The sequence below is a fragment of the Tachysurus fulvidraco genome, chromosome 1 (assembly GCF_022655615.1).
Source record: "Tachysurus fulvidraco isolate hzauxx_2018 chromosome 1, HZAU_PFXX_2.0, whole genome shotgun sequence".
In the NCBI taxonomy this organism is placed as follows: domain Eukaryota; kingdom Metazoa; phylum Chordata; class Actinopteri; order Siluriformes; family Bagridae; genus Tachysurus; species Tachysurus fulvidraco.
Genome location: NC_062518.1, coordinates 45,942,504 through 45,963,978, shown reverse-complemented (window position 1 = coordinate 45,963,978; position 21,475 = coordinate 45,942,504). Strand labels below are relative to the sequence as shown.

The 21,475-nt window shown below is 37.3% G+C and overlaps 4 protein-coding genes across 5 annotated transcripts in view; 3 read left to right on the top strand and 1 right to left on the bottom strand.

Moving 5' to 3' along the window:
- Positions 1-21,475, top strand: part of LOC113643290 (low affinity immunoglobulin gamma Fc region receptor III-like) — a 546,637-nt gene that overhangs the window by 7,903 nt on the left and 517,259 nt on the right. Inside the window, exon 3 of the mRNA XM_047799895.1 lies at positions 14,371-14,646. Coding sequence (XP_047655851.1) covers positions 14,371-14,646 — 276 coding nt within the window. The remainder of the gene's footprint in view (positions 1-14,370; positions 14,647-21,475) is intronic.
- Positions 1-21,475, bottom strand: part of LOC113633966 (obscurin-like) — a 580,831-nt gene that overhangs the window by 129,213 nt on the left and 430,143 nt on the right. The window lies entirely within an intron of this gene.
- The window catches only part of LOC125138502 (leukocyte immunoglobulin-like receptor subfamily B member 2), a 55,208-nt gene that overhangs the window by 8,760 nt on the left and 24,973 nt on the right, over positions 1-21,475 (top strand). The window lies entirely within an intron of this gene.
- On the top strand, positions 94-14,036 carry LOC125138503 (B-cell receptor CD22-like). 2 transcript variants are annotated; one of them, XM_047799908.1, is made up of 6 exons: positions 4,705-4,724; positions 7,141-7,355; positions 8,549-8,584; positions 12,790-13,068; positions 13,171-13,443; positions 13,537-14,036. In XM_047799908.1, the coding sequence occupies exons 2-6, from the start codon at positions 7,283-7,285 to the stop codon at positions 13,896-13,898; spliced, it is 1,023 nt and encodes a 340-aa protein (XP_047655864.1). In that variant the 5' UTR covers positions 4,705-4,724; positions 7,141-7,282; the 3' UTR covers positions 13,899-14,036. The 2 variants fall into 2 exon arrangements, with proteins under 2 accessions (XP_047655869.1, XP_047655864.1); XM_047799913.1 differs by lacking the exons at positions 4,705-4,724; positions 7,141-7,355 and adding an exon at positions 94-176 and having other exon boundaries at positions 13,537-14,035.

Below are 21,475 nucleotides of genomic sequence, written 5' to 3'. Positions count from 1 at the left end.
TTCTTTCTCTCTCTCTCTCTCTCTCTCTCTCTCTCTCTCTCTCTCTCTCTCTCTCTCTCTCTCTCTCTCTCTCTATAAGCAAACAGGAAGTGGTAAAACTTTAACACACACCTCTGCTCAGTCAGTCAGTCAATAGAGGGACAGGATGGAGCTCAGTCCACTGCCTGTGATGCTCTTTAAGTACATGTTCTCTTTGTGTCTTCATTAGAGTGAGTGGTGGGGTATAAAGTTGTTCATCTGCAGTCTGAATGTCCTGAGTGATGAGCTTATTGTGTGATTAGGACATTGTGTGTACTTCATCATGACTGTTCAGAGCAGAGAGCAGGATGCAGATGTGGTTTATTTTCTATTTTCATGTTGTGGTCCAAATACAGGTGTGAAAAAATGGGAGGAGGTGTGAAAATAACTGAGGGAATGGAATAAATTTATATATAGGGTGTTCAGAGAGATAAATCCCCTGACTATACCCTCACTAGCCACTTTATTAGGAACACTACACTGTTACGATTAATAAGAATATTATACTATTACTCTACTATGGTTCAGTATAAAATATCACCGTTAATTAATTACTTAAACAAATCTGCAGTACTGCAGTGAAAGTTTCAATGATAACATTTTCTTGTGAATTTTTGGAGGTACAGTAGATGCGTGGTTGCCTGTCATAGCATAGCATTTTATTTTCCAGATCAATTTTAAATGGCTTAATTGGCATGAAAGTGATTTTTCTCCAAACTTTTGGACTGTACAAAATAAACAGCACTATGAACATTATGCTGTGACAGGCAACCACACCACAACTGACACTTACATATTTTGAACTGAATTGACTGTTCATATGTCAAATGCACCTGTCATATACAGATTGGCCAATTAGTGCCGCAGTATGCCGCGGCATTCTGCAAGTCTCTTGGGGGGGCTATCTTAGCAATCACCTTAATGTGTTTCGCTTCACAGAATATCCACCAGGTGGCGCATAAGAACCCTGTTTCTCTTAACCCTCTGGAGTCTGAGGGTGTTTTGGGCCCCTTGAGAGAATTTGACATGCTCTTACATTTGGTTCTTTTTAGTTGCTTTCAAAAATATTATTGACAAAAGACGTATTACACTGTATTCAGCACAAACTGGGCTACCATAATATGTGTAATACCATAAGCTGTGAATTACACAATGAGCTGTGGATCACTGAGCCAGGATCTGAGTGAGAAGTACTGTACAGTACTACAAGAAAGAATGTGTTTCCTTTGTGGATTATTTAAAATACACATTAGCAAGGACAGCGTTTAAAGGGAATTGTGTAACAATAAAACAGAAAAGTAACGAGCTCATTGTAGCCTAATGTAGCGGAGTAAGAGTACCATTTCTTCTTCACAAATCTACTCAAGTAAAAGTAAAAAGTATAATGATTTAAAACTACTCCTAGAAGTATAATTTTTTCCCACCTCTGCGGCAGATGTGACTGTTTATGTAACTGGCAAAAGAAAATATCACATATTGTCGACTCGTCAGACTTCATGAAACACAACTGCCCTCTACAGATTTTTGAATTTCCCGCGCCGAACATTTGACCCCCCTTCGATAGAGTCTCGCTGAATACCGGAGGTTCTCGCGGCATTTTTCTCTCCGAGGCGGGCTTTTTAAAATGCCACATCTGTACATAGCCAGAACCTCCAAAACTCAAAAATAAAAACCTTTCTTATTTAGACGTTCCAATAATGAACTGCATACCTACTTACAAGAGGGCTCGTACTCAGACGTCCAGATACTGAACCTCATTTGCACATCATGCAGACTCTGTTCTCAGCTTAAACCAAATGGTTTAAATCATCTGAGTGTAAATGAGTCTGTATTGTTGGAATCTGTACCTGATGTCTTCTGGTGGTGTTTACTGTAATCAGAAAGGTTTTAACATATCCATGTTAGCATTAACTAGACTTACTGAGAAAAAGCCTTTTAACCTACATTTCCATTTTTATTACTACATACAGAGCAGTGACCCTGTTAGAGGCCTGAGAGCAGATCACAGTTTGTTGGTGCAAATTTAGATGTCAAGAAGCAGATGTGTGAAAAAAGGGTGTAGGGGGTGAAGATGGACGTGTAAAAGCAATAACTAATAATGTGGGTAAATTTAACTAACATCACTGAACTCTTTTAAACTAAAAGGTGTCCAAACTGATAAAAAGAGAAAATATCTTATAACCTACAGTAACATTCCTGTTATTATTACGGTCTGTACTGTGAAGCATCTCAGTGCAATAAGTTTATTGTATTACACACTATCACCAAACTATTGTCTAGTATCATTTACTCATTTGTGTCAAATCTATCAAAGAATTCTACAGAAATAAACACTTCTCATTAGCCTTGTACACTGACACACAGGGCAGATGGTTTTAGAGACCTGAGAACACAGACAAGTGCACAGTTGTGGTTTAGCTTCTTTCTTTTTTTTAATTTTTTGAAAAAGGCGAGGAGGTCTGAAGCTGAAACTAGTTGCATGTTGCATGCATTGAAGTTGTTGGTGCTAAATTCTGAGCCTTCCTCCTGCATCATACAGTAAATAGTATATAACCCATTTTCACACTTATCAATCAACCTTACACATGGATGTAACCTGCTGTTTGTTTGTTTTTCAATTCAGCTTATAATTCAATACATTTGAACAGAACTGACGGTTCATATGTATAAGTCCTGCACCTGTCATATACACCAGACATCCAAACAAACTGCTGTTCAGACACAAGAAAGTCAGTTGTGGAATCTCTCTCTCTCTCTCTCTCTCTCTCTCTCTCTCTCTCTCTCTCTCTCTCTCTCTCTCTCTCTCTCTCTCAATCTCTCTCTGTGGTTTTCCTCAAGTTTTATGCGGAAGAGCTGCTTTTAAAGTGGGTAAGTGGGGTTTGAGAATGTACTGTCAGTGTGACAAACAAAGCCATCACTTAAAGATTCAAAAAAATTACAAGCTTTGTTAAAATGATCCAGCTAGGATGTAAAAATAATTATGACTGGTGTACTGTTGAGGAAATTAATAATTTTTTGGATAAAATAAAAGGAAAAGCAGGTGAAGAAAAGTGAGTGATTATTTCCCCGACCTTGACAAGTTTGTCTTTTCTGTGATGCAGGCACGAAAAGTGAGCAGTTATAAAGAACTCTCTCAACAGAAATGTTTTTGTGTTAAAAAAAATTACAGTAATTAGATGAGGCAAATTGAGTCAAAAAGAAAGGCTATTGAGAGGGATAACAAAATAAACATGCTATTCTTTACTTCTTTCTTCACTGTTTCTTTCCTCTCTGTACATTTTGACCTCGAATGTGAGCAACAGGTTTCCAAACAGAGCTGTTGTTCCTACACCTACTTCTGTCTTCAGAGCTGATTATATGTTGGCAAAAGAGACATGGATGGAGCTTAAAGATAGACGAGAAATTTAGGTCAAGCCCTTAGGTAGGGGGGTTCGGGTGGTTCTTGGCTAGTGGGTGCAAGTGTTGGGGATGCAGAAGATAGGGATAGGTGGAGAGAGATGATTCGCTGTGGCGACCCCTGGAGGGAAAAGCCGAAAGAATATATATATATATATTAGGGGTGGAGCCGAACCCGAATACGGTATTCGGAAAGGCACAAATAGCGTGTTTTTTACGAATACTTATTTCGAACAAATACGTAAAAAAATATTTGTGTTCGGGAACAAGAAATACTTTACATCAAAAAGCTGCGTTTCCTCATGAGACCGCAGTGCAGCCCGCGTGAGTGAGTGAGTGACGTTCAGGAGTCGGGGGGTGGGGGGTAAAAGAGGTGACTGACACAGGCTGCTCACACAGCAACAGAGAAGGCTCGGCTGAGCGAAAAAATACTTCACTGCATCACCATTTTTGTTGAATAGATCTTTGTACCTTAACTGGGTTCCGGAGGCAGTTTATAACTTTCGGGAAGCGGAGTTTGATCGGGAGATTATTTCATTACGCTGCATTATTGACGTCTGCAGTCGGATGCTCTTATGTTCGCTCTGTTTACGTACAGTAGCTCTGTTAGCTCGGTCATTTAGACTATAGGCTGTTGACAGAGTAACGTTAATGTTCGGTTAAAAAGGATAAACAACAAGGATAAACAGGTTCCGTCAACCCGGCAGGTTCCGTCGACCCGGTCGGTTCGGCAGGTTCCGTCGACTCGGCACCATACAGCAGCACCATTTAGACAATGGTTATGATGGTTATGATTATATTTGCATAGGAGGACATTATTATCTGGGTAAATGTTGTTTTTATTTGTTTGTTTTTCATCTTTTCAGCTTCGAAACATTTTAAGAAGATTTGATAAAAGCAACAATCAATTTGTCAAAAATGTGGACAGTAAACAATAACTGCAATATAAACAATATGTTATGACAGAAAACCACACAGCACAAACACTGACAACTTTCGAACAGAACTGATGGTACATATGTATAAGTCCTGCACCTGTCATATACACCAGACATCCAAACAAACTCCTATCCAGACATACAAGAAAGGTTATAGACAGTCGTGGGCGCTCTCTCTCTCTCTCTCTCTCTCTCTCTCTCTCTCTCTCTCTCTCTCTCTCTCTCTCTCTCTCTCTCTCTCTGTCTGTCTCTTGTACACTCTCTCTACTAGCAAACAGGAAGTGGTAAAACTTTAACACACACCACTGCTCTGCCAGTCAGTCAGTCATTAGAGGGACAGGATGGAGCTCAGTCCACTGCCTGTGATGCTCTGTAAGTAAATGTTCTCTTTGTGTCTTCATTAGAGTGAGTGGTGGGGTATAAAGTTGTTCATCTGCAGTCTGAATGTCCTGAGTGATGATCTTATTGTGTGATTAGGACATTGTGTGTACTTCATCATGACTGTTCAGGTGGATCAGTGTCTCCATATCTGTTATGAGAAGGGTTTAGTTTGATGTGTAAATACTCTCAGTAACTATGATAGTTCAACAGGTAAGTAGAGCAAGTTTAAAACAGAGGCTTTAAATGATATAATGAGTGCAAAAGAGTCTTTTGTGTTGGAATCTGTTGGTTTATGATGGTCTCTTCTGATGGTCACCTTCTGGTTATGTTTCCTGTATAGAGAAATCTTATTAGCATTAACTAGAAATTCAGAGAAAATGCTTTATAACCTATATTTCCACCTTTGTTTTATGGTCAGTAAGAGAAACATATCTGTTCTTCATTTTCACTAATATACACATTGATACCAAAGTAATATATAACATTAAAATATCATTAATGATAATTTGTGAATCTGTGTAAAAAATAAGAACAATACTTGTGCAGAAACAAACACTTCTCATTAGTCCAATACACACAGAGCAGTGACTGTGTTAGAGGCCTCAGAGCAGAGAGAAGGACGCGGATGTGGTTTATTTTCTATTTTCATGTTGTGGTCCAAATACAGGTGTGAAAAAATGGGAGGAGGTGTGAAAATAACTGAGGGAATGGAATAAATTATATTTATAGGGTGTTCAGAGATAAATCCCCTGACTATACCCTCACTAGCCACTTTATTAGGAACACTACACTGTTACGATTAATAAGAATATTATACTATTACTCTACTATGGTTCAGTATAAAATATCACCGTTAATTAATTACTTAAACAAATCTGCAGTGAAAGTTTCACTGATAACATTTTCTTGTGAATTTTTGGAGGTACAGTAGATGCGTGGTTGCCTGTCATAGCATAGAATTTTATTTTCCAGATCAATTTTAAATGGCTTTATTGGCATGAAAGTGATTTTTGTCCAAATTTTGGACTGTACAAAATAAACAGCACTATGAACATTATGCTGTGACAGGCAACCACACCACAACTGACACTTACATATTTTGAACTGAATTGACTGGTCATATGTCAAATGTACCTGTCATATACATAGCCAGAACCTCCAAAAACTCAAAAATAAAAACCTTTCTTATTTAGACGTTCCAATAATGACCTGCATACCTACTTACAAGAGGGGTCGTACTCAGACGTCCAGATACTGAACCTCATTTGCACATCATGCAGACTCTGTTCTCAGCTTAAACCAAATGGTTTAAATCATCTGAGTGTAAATGAGTCTGTATTGTTGGAATCTGTACCTGATGTCTTCTGGTGGTGTTTACTGTAATCAGAAAGGTTTTAACATATCCATGTTAGCATTAACTAGACTTACTGAGAAAAAGCCTTTTAACCTACATTTCCATTTTTATTACTACATACAGAGCAACAATCAATTTGTTAACAAATCTGGACAGTAAACAATAACAGCAATATAAACATTATGTTATGACAGACAACCACACAGCACAAACAACACTGTCCACATTTGAACAGAACTGACGGTTCATATGTATAAGTCCTGCACCTGTCATATACACCAGACATCCAAACAAACTCCTGTTCAGACACAAGAAAGTCAGTTGTGGCATATCTCTCTCTCTCTCTCTCTCTCTCTCTCTCTCTCTCTCTCTCTCTCTCTCTCTCTCTCTCTCTCTCTCTCTCTCTCTCTCTCTCAATCTCTCTCTGTGGTTTTCCTCAAGTTTTATGCCGAAGAGCTGCTTTTAAAGTGGGTAAGTGGGGTTTGAGAATGTACTGTCAGTGTGACAAACAAAGCCATCACTTAAAGATTCAAAAAAATTACAAGCTTTGTTAAAATGATCCAGCTAGGATGTAAAAATAATTATGACTGGTTTACTGTTGAGAAAATTAATACTTTTTTGGACAAAGTAAAAGGGAAAGCAGGTGAAGAAAAGTGAGTGATTATTTCCCCGACCTTGACAAGTTTGTCTTTTCTGTGATGCAGGCACGAAAAGTGAGCAGTTCTAAAGAACTCTCTCAACAGAAATGTTTTTGTGTTAAAAATAATAATAAAAAAAAAAATCACGGTAATTAGATGAGGCAAATTGAGTCAAAAAAGAAAGGCTATTGAGAGGGATAACAAAATAAACATGCTATTCTTTACTTCTTTCTTCACTGTTTCTTTCCTCTCTGTACATTTTGACCTCGAATGTGGCTGTTGTTCCTACACCTACTTCTGTCTTCAGAGCTGATTATATGTTGGCAAAAGAGACATGGATGGAGCTTAAAGATAGACGAGAAATTTAGATGCACAATCTGAGGGAGAAAAATTGATATTTTATTTGGACCTCTAGATATACATTCATATGAACATCTACTCTACACTCAGAGGAACGTTGCAGAAGTGAATCTTCTACAGGGCCTCCTGTTCTAAACTTGTAGAAGAGGGACTCTTTGGACACGGAACACATCACTGATGAAGTGACTGCTGTTGTCATGAAGCCCTCTCTCCAGGTCAAACAACAGGAACAGATGGTCTTCCCACTGGACTCTACAAGAACTCCTGGAGGTGATTACTTCTGGAATCCTTCATGAATGCATCAGTTAAGGACATCTTTCTAGGAATTGGCCAGCATACAGTTTTAACTCATTCTCCCAGAGAAGGGTGTTTCAACACCATTATAGATCTGGAGATTAAGAGTTTGCAGACTTGACACTCTAGACTTTTGTTCTGTGTACAAATCCCTTCCAAAATGCTTAGCTAAAGGATAAATTACATTGTGGCTAGTGTGATCGCAGTTTTGATCTAGATGTATGAAACACACTCAGACTCAGAGGTGGTGGTAAAACCAAAGAAGTAAAGGCAGAATATTATTTTGCTGCAGCAAAAGGCATCGTCCTTACAGTGCAACGTCTACACAGTGATTCTAGTGTTTCAGCTCTCCCTTTTGTACCCTGTGTGTGTGTGTGTGTGTGTGTGTGTGTGTGTGTGTGTGTGTGTGTGTGTGTGTGTGTGTGTGTGTGTGTGTGTGTGTGTTTTCATGCACCCTCCCTGGTTACTGAAGTTGTATCCCTTTGAATTATCACCTCAACAAGGCCGCATTCCATTATCAGTACTTATCTATCACATGCACACAAAGCTTCTTGTCCTTTCTCCCTAGTCTGACACACAGAATACAGTAAAATCACATAACATTATATACAAACACATAACTGTTGTATAAAAACACTCATGATATTTAATATTTTCGCTACACTAGTTATGACACTGAGGTTAAGGTGCTGGATTACAAAACAGGAGGATATGAGTTTGATTTCCACGTCCTGCAGGCTGTCACTGCTGGGCCCCTGAGCAAGGCCCTTAACCCTTAATTGCTCAGTTGTTTAAAATGAGATAAAATGTAAGTCGCTCTGGATATAAGTACATCTGCTAAATGCTGGAAATTTGCAGATTCTAAATTGCTACAGTATGATGATCTCTCTCTCTCTCTCTCTCTCTCTCTCTCTCTCTCTCTCTCTCTCTCTCTCTCTCTCACTTTCTTTTCAAGAAAGTTACTTCATGAGCAGAATAGTGACATTTACCTGAATCATGTCTATTTATTATTTAAGATGTAAAATGTAATTTTTACAGGATGGTAAGAATTAAGTTTCCTGAGTAAGATTTAAACTTGTGTGTTCTGTGTGTCTAAAATGTGCTGTGTTCATTAATACACTGAAAATTCTCCATATTTACGTCATGTTCTGTTTCTGTTCCCTTTTTAGTGCTGATTTCACTCATACCAGTGGTCCAGGCTCAAGGTGAGTTATATATAGTTTATCTTTATATTGTCTCCTTATTTAAATAGTTTTAGTGCTAAGAAGGTTGTGTATAATTTATTAATTTGTTCCCTGTTTATTAATGTAGTTTTTTACATCAGATTTGAATAAATAATTTTACACTCAAATAGTTTTATGCTGCTTAAATTTCTTAACATATTAAATATAAAACAGCACAAGTTTAACCCTCCTGTAATCTTCCCTGCTTTTCTGTGCAATTTAGGAGCATAGAGTCAAACTGACCTGGTCTGATTTCACTGCTTATAAATAATGAGCCGTAAAATGTTTCCAAAATATTAACATATATTTTGCACATGTTTTGTAATATCTGGTATATAAACCTCATTTATATACAATAAATAAAGTAAAATAATAAGAAATTATGAAAATTATAAGCAGAAATTATGAATTATTTTCACTATATTTATGATCAGTGGCACATAATTTGATGAAATATTACAGACTAAACACAGTGTGTGTGTGTGTGTGTGTGTGTGTGTGTGTGTGTGTGTGTGTGTGTGTGTGTGTGTGTGTGTTTGTGTGAAGCTTATTGGTAGATAATATATTATTACAGTAAATAATAAACTCGTCCAAACTATGGCATAACACAAATGTAACTGTAAGAATTATGTTGGTGACTAAAAGCATCCAAAATAAATCAAAACTCTGTTATATTTTATCATCAGAAGTGCAGTCTAGAAATTGCAAAACCTTATTTAATCTGGGCTCTTATTGGCTGTTTTTCTTCAATATTCAGTGTAAGTCATCTATTTCAAAAATAATATTTTAAAATAAAATTTTAGTTTTCTAATAACAGAAATTAATCTGTTTGGCACAGGTATATTTTTGTCTACAAAAGTAATTTCAAGCATTTAACCATACACCTTCAGATTAAATGATTTTTAAGATCATAGTTAACATTTTAGTCAAGTGACCCTAAACTTTTGAACGGTAGTGTATGTTACTTAATAAGTATTTGGGAGCACTTTTCCACTCCGTCAGCTTACATGTCAACACCGTCAGACAAAATATCTGGCGGAGTTGACGTCTGACGGAGTTGACAAAACAATGTTTTTTCAATTTAATCATGTCTAATAAATGGTAGTCATTTTGATTTTCCTCAGTGGTCAGCTGCCACTAAACTAAACCAAAATACCAACTTTTATTTCAAAATTCTTGATTAAAATCATCCCTACTTGGAAGACGGTGTTGACACATAAAAGCTGTGACCACAGGGATTTCAACTTGTTTGCTGAATATTTAAAAAAATGTAAAACTTACGAGGCCATGTGTTGGACTGCTGCATCCATCAACAGACAAAATTCAAAGGGGGTCCTCAGGGTTAAAGCTGACCAAAATATGACTGATTTATTTCGAATTTGAAAAATATCTGACGGAGTTGACATGAATTGATGACAGATTTTGAAAGGCTGTTGTTAATGTATAAAATAATGTAATGTTCACTTTAAGTATTTTGTAATATTTTATTAAGCCATGCAATTAACCTCATATTCATATTTGTGCATTTTATGCATTTTTTTTTTTTTTTTGCAGTTTGATACTGTGACCTCTACAGAGGACGAGTTCATTTGCATGGGCTTTCATAGTACAGTGCTGGTATTTTATAAAATTACTATGAAATAACATAAATATATACAAAACTAAGGGTCTAAACATACACAAGTCTTCCATATCCAACTTTTAAAGTCTTTTTAAATGAAACAATTCATTGTTTTTTAAGGCAAATTGTAACATTTTGATGTGGGACATGTTTTGTCCCTTATGTCAAGAATCAGTTATATATATATCACAAATATATATATATATTTATAACCCCTCCCCCATTATTCAGAGGCGATGCTTCACCTTTTTTTTTCGGCTTTTCCCTCCAGGGGTCGCCACAGCGAATCATCTCTCTCCACCTATCCCTATCTTCTGCATCCCCGACACTTGCACCCACTAGCCATCTCGTGTATCTTTAAGCTCCATCCATGTCTCTTTTGCCAACATATAATCAGCTCTGAAGACAGAAGTAGGTGTAGAATCAACAGCTCTGTTTGGAAACCTGTTGCTCACATTCGAGGTCAAAATGTACAGAGAGGAAAGAAACAGTGAAGAAAGAAGTAAAGAATAGCATGTTTATTTTGCTATCCCTCTCAATAGTCTTTCTTTTTGACTCAATTTTCCTCATCTAATTACCGTAATTTTACTGTTTTTGTTGAGAGAGTTCTTCATAACTGCTCACTTTTTGTGCCCGCATCACAGAAAAGACAAACTTGTCAAGGTCGGGGAAATAATCACTCACTTTTCTTCACCTGCTTTTCCTTTTATTTTATCCAAAAAATTATTAATTTCCTCAACAGTAAACCAGTCATAATTATTTTTACATCCTAGCTGGATCATTGTAACAAGGCATGCAATTTTTCATGCAATAAGGATATATTTAGAATGACATTTTCAGCAGTGTGGTTAGAGAGGACAGAGAAGTGTGTCCAGACTGATAGAGGTTTTATTTTGATTAAGTGAGAGCAGTGATAGTACACTTAATACAATTTAAACAGGAAGGGCCTTTACTATTTCTTTACTTTCTAATTGGTCATTGATCAGGCTTTTTTGTGTGAAAAGGTTTTATTAAAGGTCTTTTCACTCTTGTTTCCACTCCCTCTTTGTTTCATCTTTTGGTTCAGTCAACTAGAAGTCAGGACCGACAGTGAAGCAGAAACTGCCTAATAAATTAAATGTAATATAGTGACGTGACATACGGCTAAGTACAGTGACCCATACACAGAATTTGTTCTCTGCGTTTAACCCATCCAAAGTGCACACACAGCAGTGAACACACACACACACACACACACACACACACACCGTGAACACACACCCGGAGCAGTGGGCAGCCATTTATGCTGCGGCACCCGGGTAGCAGTTAGGGGGTTTGGTGCTTTGCTCAAGGGCTCCTCAGTCATGGCCAGCTCGAGACATTGATCTCATTGATACATTGATTCTTAGATGCAAGTTCATCAATGTCTGGGGTCGGGCTCTGAGCTGAGGAAATTCTCAGGATGGATTGGAAAGGCTCACGTTTAAAAATTCTCGCCTTTTATCTGGGCACAGGATGTCACAAAGTTTGACCATTCACTTTTTGACAAACTCTCCCTCATTAAAGGGTCGGGCAGATTTTGCCATTTCTGCTGCCTTAATAGATCTTTACAGCCTTTACAGCAGCTTCACTTTTTGATTTTGCTTTCATGAACATAGTCTGCTGGGAAACCAGACGTTTTTTCATCTCCTCCGCCTTCTGGAGCTTCTGCTTTATGTCCAGGTCCTTATACTTCTCATAATGTTTCGTGTCATAGTGTCATGATCAGCACACCTGCCTCACCTCCGCACCCACAACGGAGAGAATCGTCTCCGGAGTATTAAGCGCTCCCGGACTACACTTCCCACTACACCCCGCTCAGCCTAATCAGTGCACCAGCTGTTCTCTATCAGCTGGCGCACTTAAATAAGCAAACGAACTTGATCCCATTGCGAAGTCTTGATTTGCTACGGCTATCATTCTGAGCGTTGTCTGATTATTCCTGTTTCTGGTTTTTGATCTGTTTCTGTATTTTGCCTCACGACTGATTTCTGCCTGCCCTGACCTTTTGCCTGTTGTTCTGACTACGTTTTTGCCTCAACTACACTGTCGTGTTTACCGGTACTGAACTCTGCCTGTTGTTTCCGAGATTATATATTAAAGCTGCAAATGGATCCTCAGTCTTACGACTCATCATTACACATAGTGTCTTCTCATGCTATATTCTTTCGTTACAGACACGTTAGCTCCATTAGCACACAAGACAAACAGGTCTGTCCTTTATATTTGTGAACAGATAATCTGCCTTTCACCTGTCTTGAAAGCTCCTATTGTCCATCTTTCATTTGGACATTTGTGTGGAGAATGGAATTAAGTTGCCCAATGTGACTGTAGCATGGAGGTTGACTGTCAACAGAGAATGAGGGGCACCTACTGTTCGTGACTACGGAAGGCTTCTCGTCAATATTTGGAGTATTAGTGGAGCATGTGGCGAGCCAGCTGTGATGCATGTTTGAAATCTCCTCATATTTTTCTCTCTCTCTCCCGCTCTCTCGAATTACAAATATTTTTTTTTTTGTACAAATAATTTATCATTTGGTTTCAACAGTAAAACCCAAACCGACTGTGAGAGTGAATCCTCAGAGCTCCGTCTACACTGGAGACACCGTCACTCTGAGCTGTGAGCTGCAGCAGGAGACTGGATGGGAGTTTTACTGGTACAAAAATAATCAGCTGTTACAGAATCTGAACAGTGAACAAGTGAACACACTTAAAGTGACAGTCGATAATGCAGGAGAAACAGAGTACCGGTGTTGGGCACACAGGATAAACTATAACTACTATTACATGACACAGTTCAGTGATCCTGTCAGGATTACAGTGAGAGGTATGTCAGGATATGATAGTTTTTTTGTTATGAATAACAGCATTATACACCATGACAACACATTCATCATGATCATTTAGACGCTCTATTATTTTTCTACAGTGAGACCTAAACCAGTGGCATCCATGAATCCCGATAATCAGGTGTTCAGTGGAGACACCGTCACTCTGAGATGTGACATACAGGATGAAAGTGTCTCTAGCTGGCAGTACAGCTGGTATAAAGATACTTCACACAGTCCTGTCAGTAGTGAACAGGTGTACAGTATCAGTGGTGTTGAAGTGACCCACACAGGTACATACACCTGTAGAGGAACAGAGAGAGGAGGCTCACGCTCCTCACACTCCAGTGATGTTATTACACTGACTCTATCAGGTGTGTGTGTCAGGTGAAAATCTACATGAAAATTTCTTACTTTGTATTAAGCAAAACTAGATTCAAAAATATCTTGTATTTCCTGTGTAACAGAGAGACCACAGGCAGTACTGAGTGTATCTCCACACAGCTGGCTGACTGAAGGAGACTCAGTGACTCTAAGCTGTGAGGTTACAGACTCCTCTACAGACTGGACATTCAGCTGGTACACAGTTGTTCCCTACAGAGACGGATTAACTGGAATAAATAATAATCGTGGCTATATTGTGTATGTGGAGCTCCTCTCAGACAGCAGCAGAGGATCTGGAGGCAACTACACTCTCAGTCCTGCTGCTCTTAATCACACAGGAGTTTATATGTGCAGAGGAGAGAGAGGAGAACCAGCCTTTTACACACAGTACAGCAATCTACAGCCACTATGGATCACTGGTGAGGAAAATTATCTGTTGTGTTGAAGTGTAGACTTTAAAAGTGTGAATGTAACATCAGATTAATGCAGTATTTATGCAATTGTGTGTATAAATAAAGTATGTGTATGATACACATATATAGGACTCAGGACATGGTTGAGGATTTCAGTGAAGGAGGATTTTATTAAAAGTCAGAGCAGGTAAACATTCTGTATGTGACCAAGTATACATAACATTTTCAGAGATAATGTCTTCAGAAAATGTCTTCTAAACAGATACAGATACAAATAGGAGGTAAATATATTTATGGTATAAAATCATAATCATAAACCTGTACATTGGCTCATTTGACTGCTCGAATTGTCTAATCATTTACAGTAGAATTCTGTAAAAGAATAAAACAGCTTTTTGCTGGAAAATAAATACTGCAATTTACATCACATTACAGTCATTTCCTTGTTTTCTGCCTCATTATTTTGTTTATTGACACTTTAAATGGCTCTTTTCTGTGTTTAAGGTGAATCTCCTCCAGTCTCTCTGATCATCAATCCCAGCAGAACTCAACACTTTACTAAAGACTCTCTCTCACTGAGCTGTGAGGACCAGAGTAAGTCTACTGGATGGACAGTGAGACGATACACACACAGTGAGAGAGTGTTAGATTGTTCACACTGGGGATCAGTTACAGGATCTACATTTAACTTCAGCTTCCTCTCCACATCCTACACTGGAGTTTACTGGTGTGAGTCTGAATCTGGAGAAAACAGTAATCCTGTCAACATCACAGTGCATGGTGAGTCTTCATGTAGTGTGTTTAATGTTAAAGGAAAAGGGAAAAGATTCATTACAGAATATTTAGAACTCTGAGATTTCATTTGGGAGAAACTGTTCATGAAGACAGTTTATTTTTTTTTAATTTAGATGAAAAACCTCCAGACTCCACAGGTTTAGAGTATTTTATGTTACATACAGATAAATTAGAGAACTTTTATTTATTATCTACAGACACATCATAGTGTGTGAATTTCCTTGTTAGTGATTTTCTGTGTTCTAGATGGTGATGTGATCCTGGAGAGTCCTGTCCACCCTGTGACTGAGGGACATCCTCTGACTCTACGCTGTTTATATCACAACCCAAATCCCTCAAACCTCCGAGCTGATTTCTATAAAGATGGATCAGTTCTCCAGAACCAGACTACAGGAGAGATGATCATCCAAACTGTCTCAAAGTCAGATGAAGGTTTCTACCACTGTGAACACCCAGAGAGAGGAGAGTCACTGAAAAGCTGGGTCTCAGTCAGATGTGAGAAATATTTTGAGAATTTATATATATTTGATTCTCTTTTTAATGAGTTTCTATGTTTAATTGCTGAAATTCTGCCCTTTTTCTTCTCAGGTCCTATATACAATGATGGAACATTAGGACTGGTTGTGGGTTTGGGATTTTTGTTCATCACTTTTCTGATCTTAATGATGCTGCTGTGGTCCTACAAAAGAAAAAAAGGTCAGATTACTACATTAGCTTTGTTATGTAGAATATAACCAGAATTGCAAAAGAATAAAGCAAATTTTGATGTATCACATAATCATGGACAATAACTAAAGGTAAACAATAACTAAGTGTTGATGAACAGATCATTAAGACTTACGTCAATATTATACTGTTAGATATTGAATCTGGTAACGGTGCAAGAAATAGTTTAAATTTTGTGTAGATTCTAAAAAATATAAAACATATTTGCACATACTGAATATAGAACTATTACCTGTAATGTAGTGAATACTATATAGTCATATAATACATTGTTATAAACCATCAACATGTAAAATATGAAAGTTTTGTGATCACGAGAATTCAATAAAGAGTTAAAAATAATAATCCATGGCATCTTAGGACTTCTGTATATTTAAATATTATTTAAATACAAATAATATATATTATGCTATACATATAGTTATTGAATCTATAATTAATAATTATTTTTGTTCCTACTGTATAATTGACCTTTTTTTACACTGTCTTTAATATAAAATGTATTTGTATTTGATACTGTTCAGATGTAGAATCTCTCTCTCTCTCTCTCTCTCTCTCTCTCTCTCTCTCTCTCTCTCTCTCTCTCTCTCTCTCTCTCTCTCTCTATCTCTCTCTATCTATCTCTTGTTCTTTAGAAAAGCAGAAAACCAATCAGACATCAGAACTGAATCAGAACCAGTCAGGAGCTGAAGACTCTCAGTCAGGACACACACCACTTCAGGCTGGTCAGACACTGTCTCAATGTTTATTTCTATCTTTAATGAATTTCTTTTAGTATTTTACGGAGACTTTCTTCTGTTTGTTTGTGTAGGGAGTGCTAATATTTATGACACTGTGGATGAGTCAGCCATGAGAGGAACAGGTAGCTTTATTTCCTTTCACACATTTACTCTTGCATTAGAGATTTAACTCTAGATTAACTCTATACAGTAAAGTACAGAAGTATCTTGTAGAGACCAACACACTGCACTGTGTTCAGGTGAAGCTGCAGCTGAGATCAACAAAGCCATTTACACACAGGTCAAGAGGAAAAAGAAATCAAACAGGAACAATGGTAGAGTATTTCTAATGCTGGGACATTTCCCAGATTTATTAAAAAAAAAATTAGCAAATTACACTGGAAGTCTTCAGCATGTTCAATCATATGTTATATTTTCCTGTAGTTTAGATGATTTACTTTCAGCAGGTTTGTTTAAAAAGTCACTGATGTGTTATCACACATGGTGAAGATTCCACATGCTAAATGATAAAGGAAGCTAAAAACCTAAAAGAGTTTAAAGATCTACTCTAAAAAATCAGCTAGGACTCAGTGTAGTTTTGGCAGGAGACTGATAATGACTGATGTTTAGGTTGATGAGTTATGACTGATGTATTAAAAGGCTACAGATCATTGGGATGGTTTTGTTCTCTTCTACTGCAGGTGCTGAAAATGATGTGACTTATGCTGAGATTGAACTGAAACCAATGCTAAAAACAAAGAGAATAAAAGGTAGGGCAAAATGTAGTAATTATATTTATTCATGTAACGAATAAAACACTGTATAGACAACAGTTAGTGTGAATAACAGATTTACCAGCCTGTTAAACCTGCTATTAAGAAAAGTTTTCATTTTCCTATAATAGTACATCCTCAAGTGTATTACTCCCCTTATATCACAGTAATAAAACATAAAACCCATAAAACACCTTCTGACCAAACAGTTGTGAGAATTTAGCAGCTCTGTTGTATATCATGTATTTTAAGTCCTTTAGATGAGCTGTAGTTTTTTTCTTTTTTTTCTGGTAATTAATCAGTGAGTTGTTTCTTCCTCCCTACTAGAGACGGCCAATGTGGGTGATGAGACTGTATACTCAGAGGTGCGGAAGCACGTGAAGGTAAACCTCTTGACATTTATAAAGCTTAAAAGACAATTACAGCACCTTAAATTAAGAGACATCCAAAAGTGCATTGGGTAGAATTTCTACACACCATTAGAATGTGAACCACAAAAAACATTAAAATTATCGTGTTTTATTCTTGACCTTCATATCCATGTACGCAAAATCCTGTCTTTCAAAATCTGTGGTGGTCAGAAGAGTTCATCCATGTTAGTTGGTATCTGTTTAGCTATGAATGTACAAGCCTAATAAGTTACTTATTTTTTGCTGCATAGTAATTTGTGCCATAATTGATGGCAATATCATGAGAAATGTTTTTCGTCATATTTATGCATTTATGTTTTCTTTCTCTGCAGTGACCCGTATGTCTATGTACACTGATGAAGCCAGTGTCATCAAATAGATTGTGTTTGCCTTCTGTTTTTGTTCCTTAAAATATTCAGCTGTTACTCTTTTATATTGATATTTTATTGGATGATGCCAAACCTGGCAGCTACTCTGAAAATTTGTTTAAACAATAACTAATTTGTGCCACAACATCATGCTGTCCCTTTAGATGTGTCACAAAAGTTCAGTCATTGGATCAAGTCTTAACCCTGCAGCTCCACCTATAGGCATTCTTGTCCTTAACAGAATGACATCCCAGGAAAGTGTAACTTAAGTTTTACTGACCAAATTCTTTAATGCAGTGCTCATTATCTTCTGAAGCCCAAACCCAGGAAACCAGATAAGATTTGCTGGAGCAATTAATTTGCCATATTTTCTGCCATGTTGTATGGCTACTTGTACATTATCTGTACAGCTCTGAGCTGGTCTTGGAAAGGGGCAGCCTGCCTACAGCTGGGGACCATTTTGTCCATAATGGTGGAATTGGTCTGCTCTTCAGTAGAGTAGCATTAAAATGTAATTTATGTCAGGATTCTGTTGCACAGTTATGCCAAAATGTGGCTAAATTAAACACATTAGTTTGGTTTTAAGAATTTGTTTGACTGTCAGTACTTTATGTCAAATAAACAATGAACTGTAGTTTGGGTGTAAAAGCTTATCATGCCTAGTGTGTATAATGATGTACCGTATAATGTATATAGTGTATATTTGGGATGGACATTTCCTGCTGGGTATAAACATACAAAGCATTTATTTGAAAGAAATTTTGGTATTTAATTAATGATGCAATTTATATCACAACATGGCTTTACAATTATGTTGTGTATCATGCATTCAGATAATAACACAAATGCTCCGCACTTTTTTTTGCTTATTTGATAATGCATTTTGTAATAAATAAATAAATAAATAATAAAAATATTTTTTTTTACATTCCATATTTTTGTTGTTGTTGTTTTTTCATCTGTCCAGTTTGTACTATGTTCAACTTATAGATTAAGTATTTGTCATATCCACAACTCCAGACTTCAGTGTGGCCTATGAACAACTTCATGTTCACAGTTACCCAATTACTGATTGCAAACACCCGGACTCAATTACCTATATATTATTATAAACACTTGTAGGGTTTGTGGCTGCACACACACATTAATTATATTAGATCACATGACCAGAACATGTTCATTACAAAAATACTTGATATTGGAAGAGTATCTTATGTGTTTTAATCACTTTTACTGATAAATCTCTGCCCCACTCAAAGAACACAACTTACCCACGTCATGTCCCATTAAATCTGTAGTGTGAAACTCCAGATTTCACTCCAATATGCCATCATTCAACAGATAGAGGGCGCTGTGCCCATTTATGTAGAAACTTAACAGAGAGATTAAACATTTCACTTATTTACACACTGTTACATATGACTTTGAGTGTGAAAATGAATAATTTTAGTCACAAAAACATTTCTGTGTTGTGATTAAAAACACATATTTCTTTCCCACCCACAACAGGAATAGTGCCATGTGACCTAAAATAGTGAAATTATATAAACTGTATTACTCTGTCGGGGGAAAAGGAAAAATCCACCTTTAAGCTATTAGTAATCCACAGGCTAAAGAACAAGTAGTCTAGGCCAGTGGTTCTCAGTGGATAATAAATAGCAAATAAACCCCAATCCCTCCCTTTCTCACTGCTACATGATTAAGGAGCTCTGAAGCATGTTGTTTGAACATCTCCTCCATTGTGGCTTTGCCCATTCATTACTGCACCTGCAAGAGTGGAAGCTAATAGATGTGCAAAGACATCCTGTAAGTCCACATATTAGTGTGAAAAATATCAACGTTTGAATTCCCACCTATTATCCACCTGCCATGTACTTAAAATTCCTGCCTAGCTTTGTCACCAAAAGAGAACCAAATTTAAACATCTAGTTAGGGTTATGGGCTAACTGGGAATTAGCCCTCTAGCCCACATCCCTCTAGCCCGTAGCACCACCCCCAAGCCCCCTTATATCAAATGGATGTAACCTGCTGGCTGATCTGAGTTGCGTATGTGTGAACACAATTTTTTTTTGTCAGCTAGATGCAGCAGCACCATTTAGACAATGGTTATGATGGTTATGATTATATTTGCATAGGAGGACATTATTATCTGGGTAACTGTTGTTTTTATTTGTTTGGTTTTCATCTTTTCAGCTTCGAAACATTTTAAGAAGATTTGATAAAAGCAACAATCAATTTGTCAAAAATTTGGACAGTAAACAATAACTGCAATATAAACAATATGTTATGACAGAAAACCACACAGCACAAACAACACTGACAACTTTCGAACAGAACTGATGGTACATATGTACAAGTCCTCCACCATACACCAGACATCCAAACAAACTCCCTATCCAGACCACAAGAAAGGTTATAGACAGTCGTGGGCGCTCTCTCTCTCCTCTCTCTTCTCTCTCTCTCTCTCTCTCTCTCTCTCTCTCTCTCTCGTACACTCTCTCTATAAGCAAAGAGGAAGTGATAAAACTTTAACACACACCCTGCTCTGCCAGTCAGTCAGTCATTAGAGTGGACAGGATGGAGCTCAGCCCACTGGATGTGATGCTCTGTAAGTAAATGTTCTCTTTGTGTCTTCATTAGAGTGATGTGGGGTAGTATAAAGTTGTTCATCTGCAGTCTGAAGTCCTGAGTGATGATATACTCTCAGTAACTATGATAGTTCAACAGGTAAGTACAAGTAGAGCAAGTTTAAAACACAGAGTTTAATTGTGTTGTGTTTTCTCAATATAAATTCTACCACTTCTGTATTTGTACTGCTGTGTTTTCTATTTCTTGAGATTTTCTCTAGTTGAATATTTAGTTGTAGACTTACAATCTCAGTTAGATGCAGTTATGTTTCAGTTGTGTGAACTTTAATTGTTGTGTGAGGAGATTTATGGATGAAATGTTGATCAATTAAATAAATCCATCATGATCAATTCACTGCTGTTAAACTGTTGTCTTTTCATTGTCTAAATGTTTGTCTCCTGCTGTAACATTAGAATTTCTGACATGTGATTAATAAAGTTTTATCTTAAAGGCAGATAACTGGATCCTGCAGTATTATTCAGTGTCAGTAGAGGATCTCAGTGCAGTGAAGGTCAGGAGTAAATAAGGAATCAAACAGAAGTGTTATTACTCTTTCTGCATGTCTACACACAGGTACACTGATGTACAGCACTAACACAACACTGTAAATAAATCAGGAAGTCAGCGTTACAGCCAATAACAAGTTACTTATGAAGTGAAGTACATGGTTTCACTGTAAAACTCTAATAGAACATCATAAGTGAAAGAGTAAGAAATAAATCACTAACACAGTCTACAGAATTGGGGTGAATTGTTGCTAGTTGTCTGTAGTGAAGTACATCACACACTTCTAAGAGACAGTAACATGAAATTTGTTTCTTGCATGTTATACTGTATTAATATTAAATCCAGATTGTTACTGTGAGATCATGCTACTATCACCAGTAGCCAGCAGAGGGCAGCAGCGGTGCACATAGTGACAGAAGGAGAACAAATTGCAGAATTCTCCACGTTGATTAAACTGGATTTCCTGCACCTTGTTGACACTGATGAAGAAAGTGCAGCAGCATTAATATCATAAAAGAGAGGAGTTTAAAGGCCCTTAAATGTCTAAGGTGGTGAGGACATTTCACACCATCATAGACAGTAACTTGACAGGAAGCATCACGGCCTGGTTTGAGAACAGCACCAAACAGGACAGACGGGCTTCTCCAGAGGGTGGTGTGATCAGCTAAGCTCTCTGCCCTGTA

Excerpts from the sequence above, each read along its gene's own strand:
- LOC125138503 (XM_047799908.1), top strand. The coding sequence starts at position 7,283 with ATGAAGCCCTCTCTCCAGGTCAAACAACAGGAACAGATGGTCTTCCCA. Across the intron at positions 7,356-8,548 it reads CTCTACAAGAACTCCTGGAG|TGCTGATTTCACTCATACCA; the intron begins GTGATTACTTCT and ends TTCCCTTTTTAG. Across the intron at positions 13,069-13,170 it reads TGTCAGGATTACAGTGAGAG|TGAGACCTAAACCAGTGGCA; the intron begins GTATGTCAGGAT and ends ATTTTTCTACAG.